We start from the raw sequence: 4,848 nt of genomic DNA, 5'->3' as shown, positions 1-4,848 counted from the left end.
CCCAAGTAGCTGGGACCACAGGCGCCCGCCACAACGCCCGGCTATTTTTTGGTTGCAGCCATCATTGTTGTTTGGCGGGTCCGGGCTGGGGATTAGAACCCGCCACCTTAGGTGTACGTGGCTGGCGCCTTAGCCGGTTGAGCTATAGGTGCCGAGCCTTGATTCCATATTATAAAATGTGATGGAATAAAACACTCTATATCACTGATGCTTGTCTGTATGTCCCTACTATTCTTGGCAATAAAAATTTGGCATGAGAATACAGGGATTCACCCCATTCATCTTGAAATGTAGTAGAAAATCAGGCAGAAAGATGTCTTCTAAGAAGACACCCTTTTCAGAATGTACCATGTTACATCATAACTTCCATGTGCAGCTGGTCTCATCCTTCTCTACAGATAGCTAGCACTGCACCCAGATGTGGCCCCTGAATAGCCCAACAGCACTGACACAACAGGGCCACACGCTCTCTCTAACCTAGCCCTCCTCAGGACTGTGTCCAGTGGAGCCTCTTCACAAAGTCATGTCACTAGGTCTCAGGCAGAATGAAAGTAAAGATGAGAAGAACTGAAGGAAGGCGTGGCGGAGTGGGAACAAACAAACATCCCACTGAGAATGGCTCAGATTCAGACAAGATTAGCAATTCCAAAGCCCAGAATTGAGAAAGGAGAAAGGCATAGAACAATCCACTGAGAATATCACTGTGCCATTCCAGATTCCTCTTCTTTCCTTTTATCTCTGATCTCAGCTTCTCCTTCACCAAGCATGAATCTTTAAAAATCAATCCCTATTGTATAAAAATAGGATGTTTAATACTCAGAGTCAACACACTCCTTTTTAGTGACAGGATCCCTTGGACAGGAAAGATTTCCCATAGAAGAAAATGGTTCTCTTCTGTTCATAATACCAGGCAGATGCAGGGACAATATACTCCTACAAGATGATGAACTAGTGAATCTCTGATGCCTTCATCAGACCTCACCCTGATCCTGGTGACACCCACGCACACCCTGCTGCACTAGGGAGCTGGGCTGCACTGAGCTCCCCTCCAGGGCACAGCCCCTCACCCCTCAGAGCACAGCCCTCAGCAGTGGAGGACACAGACCCTTGGTGCTCAGTGCCGTACACAGACTGAACACACCTGGGCACCGGAACCATCACTGAAGGGAGTCCCAACCTGACTGTGTAAATGGCAGGGGACATGAGAAATGTATTTGAAAATAGCCTTAGGACTCTAATGTAACACCAGGCTGAGTTCCACTCAGAGGGCTAAGACCAGGACCCTTCCTTCCTTCTGGATCTGCTGTCCTCTGGAGACTTCTCATCACCAGTGTCCAGAAAGTGAAAATTGAAGAACCCAAAAGAAAATGTCAGGTGGGCCAAAGTGAACCAAGAGGGTCCAGGTGGGGCAGCACCTGTGGCTCAAGGAGTAGGGCGCTGGCCCCATATGCCAGAGGTGGCAGGTTCAAACCCAGCCTCAGCCAAAAAAAAAAAAAAAAAAAAGAGGGTCCAGGTGGGAGTGAAGAGGTGGCTGAAATATTAAATAGAGGGCAGAAGTCCCCACTAAGAAGGTGATACCAGCACAAAGACATAGGAAGGAAGGGTGCATGTGACCTGCAGCTCAGGGAAGGAGACTTCTAAAAAGAGAGACATCCAGTGTAAACACCGTGAGGCAGGAACAACCTGGGGAAAAGAGGCCCCTGGAGCAGAGTCAGCCAAGGCGCAGTCCTGCACACTACTTTCTCCTATGTTTCAAGTGAGGATTCAAAACGTATTGGCCCATGTCCTGTTTTAAGTGAACATGTACTTTTTTTTTTTTGCTTTAATGTAAAAATGTACCAAACACATTGCTGATGTAGTGCAATTTTTAAAACATGGGGTAATGTAGGGATTTTGTAAAAGCTTCTTGATTTTATCACCAGAATAATTATTAGTAACACGTGATTCCATCTGCATAAAATTACCAGTCAACAATGTGTTAAGATAGAATGTCTTGTCTGGGTGCATTGGCTCACGCCTGTAATCTTAGCACTCCAGGAGGCTGAGGGAGCAGGATCCCTTGAGCTAGTTCTAGACCAAGTTGGGCAACAGTGAGATCCTCTATCAACTAAAAGTAGAAACTAGTCAGGTGCTGTGGTAGGCCTCTCAACTCCCAGCTACTTGGGAGGCTGGGGCAAGAGGATCTCTTGAGCCCAAGAGCTTGAAATTACTATGAATTATGATGACACCAGGGCATTTTACCCAGGGTGACAGATATGCTGTCATAAATAAATGAATAAATACAAATAAAACTAAACATAGATTAATCAGTGCAGATAGGATGCCAGGCCATCACAAGACTCTGAGTGGGACCGGCAATGGTGTACAATTGCAGGGCCAGCAACATTTAGGAGCGGAGACAGACCATTCCCTGTCATTGCTGAGTAGAGCTCCCAGGCCCTTAGACAGGGAAGGTAGGTTGTTAGGAAATTTCCCCTTTAATGTATGAAATCGAAAAACTACTCATACTGAACGGAGAATAATATTTTCTCTCTAGTCACTAATGTATGTGGTTTCACCCAGACCGTCTGAGAGACACCCAGCTGGCTGCCCGATAATCTCACTCAATTTTGAAAGTACTGACTTGTGGATAGGGTCAGATCACATAAGTCAAAGACTGAGTCCCCAAAACTGTCCCTCCCTTCAGATGCAGATAAATATCATGGTTTGCCCATCCTAGGTTTTCATTAATCTGTGAGAATGGTGCTTGTTTCTGTCCATGTATGTTATCTGGAATATTTCTATATCTAATGAGTCAATCTACAGAAAAGGTTTTCCTAAGTGTGTGAACAGCTTTATCAAATTACAAAAAAATTATAGCTTTTTCAGTCAGGAATTCTGGTCCCTTATAGGGACCTGAGACTGGCAAGTGATATGGGCAGCCTTGTGGGACTGAGCCCGACAACTGGAGATCTAATGCCATGACCACACAGTGTGATAACCCAGTTACCTTATGGATAACCCTATGGCTGTGTGATGGATACCTGCATGCTGATGAGGAGTGACCCCCGTATTTCAGCAACCAGTGGTGCCATTTTGCTTTAATGGAAAAAAGCACCAAACACATTACTGTTGAATGCTCACTGATATATTGATTGTGAAAGTAGGACTTATACACTGCCCCACTCCCTACCACATCTCAGGAAAAGAGAAGAGGGTGAGCCACAATTAATGTGCCAATTCAGTGTCCTCTAGCTGAATCTGGGCTACAAGTGGAAGCTAGCCTGTGAGGTTGGGAATTATTTCATGCACCAGCATTACAGACAGGAGTTGTATATGATTCCATGTGCAAGTGAACAGTATGATAATGTAGTTACTTTACAGATGACCCTATGGGTGTCTGATGGACAGCTACATGCTGATGAGGAGTGACCTCCACACATTTCAGTGACCAGAGGCTATGTATTCTGTGTTAAGCACTCACAGACTTCTTGACTGTGAAAGTAAAAAAAAACACTGTGGTTTTTCCTTCTATGTCAGACACCACCCCACTTTTTACCCCAACTCAGGGAAAGGGAATAGTGACCCACAATTGATTGGGCCAACTCACTGCCTTCTGGCTGAATCTGGGCTACAAGTGGAGGCTAACCTGTGAGGCCAGGAATTATTTCATGCACCATCACGGACAGGAATTGTGCAATTCTCAACTTCATCTGTATCTTTGCAGCAAATGCTAAACTTATTAGATGACAAATAGGGGAAACACTGTGTCACACACAATCAGGATCTTAGGTGTGCCTCAAAAAATTTTAAAGATCATTAGTTAAATTACTTTGAATGAAGTTCAAAGCATAGTAAGTGCGCTTACACAGTATGGCCAGCGACATTAGCTAGTGCTCGCTCTACTCTCTCTAACGGGGAAGCAGCAGACTACAAGAGACTGAACTGTATCTGCCTCTATTTCCAACAGACTCACGTTCAACTTTTCGCTCACAAGAAGAAGCCAGGGAAATTTTATTAGTCCTTTTTAAAAAAAAAAGTTAATATAAAATTATAGCAAAAAAGGAAGCTGAACTTTAGTAATACAGCTGGAACAATCCACAGCGGCGGCAGCAGCGAGAGAAGAGGTTTAATTTAGTTGATTTTCTGTGGTTGTTGGTTGTTCGCTAGTCTCACGGTGATGGAAGCTGCACATTTTTTCGAAGGGACGGAGAAGCTGCTGGAGGTTTGGTTCTCCCAGCAGCAACCTGACGCAAACCAAGGATCTGGGGATCTTCGGATCTTCATACTATCCCGAGATCTGAGTGGGACATAACTTTTGAAGTATGTGCAATGTTCAATCATAAGTGTGACAAAAACTGACAAGCAGGAAGCTTATGTACTCGGTGAGAGTAGCATGTTTGTCTCCAAGAGACATTTCATTTTGAAGACATGTGGTACCACTCTCTTGCTGAAAGCACTGGTTCCCCTGTTGAAGCTTGCTAGGGATTACAGTGGGTTTGACTCAATTCAAAGCTTCTTTTATTCTCGTAAGAATTTCATGAAGCCTTCTCACCAAAGGTACCCACACCGGAATTTCCAGGAAGAAATAGAATTTCTAAATGTAATTTTCCCAAATGGAGCAGCATATTGTATGGGACGTATGAATTCTGACTGTTGGTACTTACATACTCTGGATTTCCCAAAGAGTCGAGTAATCAGTCAGCCAGATCAAACCCTGGAAATTCTGATGAGTGAGCTTGACCCAGCTCACCAGTTCTACATGAAAGATGGTGTTACTGCAAAGGATGTCACTCGTGAGAGTGGAATTTGTGACCTGATACCAGGTTCTGTCATTGATGCCACATTGTTCAATCCTTGTGGGTATTC

The 4,848-nt window shown here is 44.5% G+C and overlaps 1 protein-coding gene across 1 annotated transcript in view; it reads left to right on the top strand.

The window, feature by feature from the left end:
* The first annotated feature begins 4,106 nt into the window (after positions 1–4,106).
* LOC100958977 (S-adenosylmethionine decarboxylase proenzyme-like) overlaps positions 4,107–4,848 on the top strand; it is a 1,584-nt gene continuing 842 nt past the window's right edge. The window contains exon 1 of the mRNA XM_012812615.2: positions 4,107–4,264. Coding sequence (XP_012668069.1) covers positions 4,160–4,264 — 105 coding nt within the window. The 5' untranslated portion in view covers positions 4,107–4,159. The remainder of the gene's footprint in view (positions 4,265–4,848) is intronic.

This window comes from Otolemur garnettii, unplaced genomic scaffold (genome assembly GCF_000181295.1).
Source record: "Otolemur garnettii isolate 467f Iridium unplaced genomic scaffold, OtoGar3 scaffold00212, whole genome shotgun sequence".
NCBI lineage: Eukaryota > Metazoa > Chordata > Mammalia > Primates > Galagidae > Otolemur > Otolemur garnettii.
This window is presented reverse-complemented; position numbering and strand designations above follow the sequence as displayed.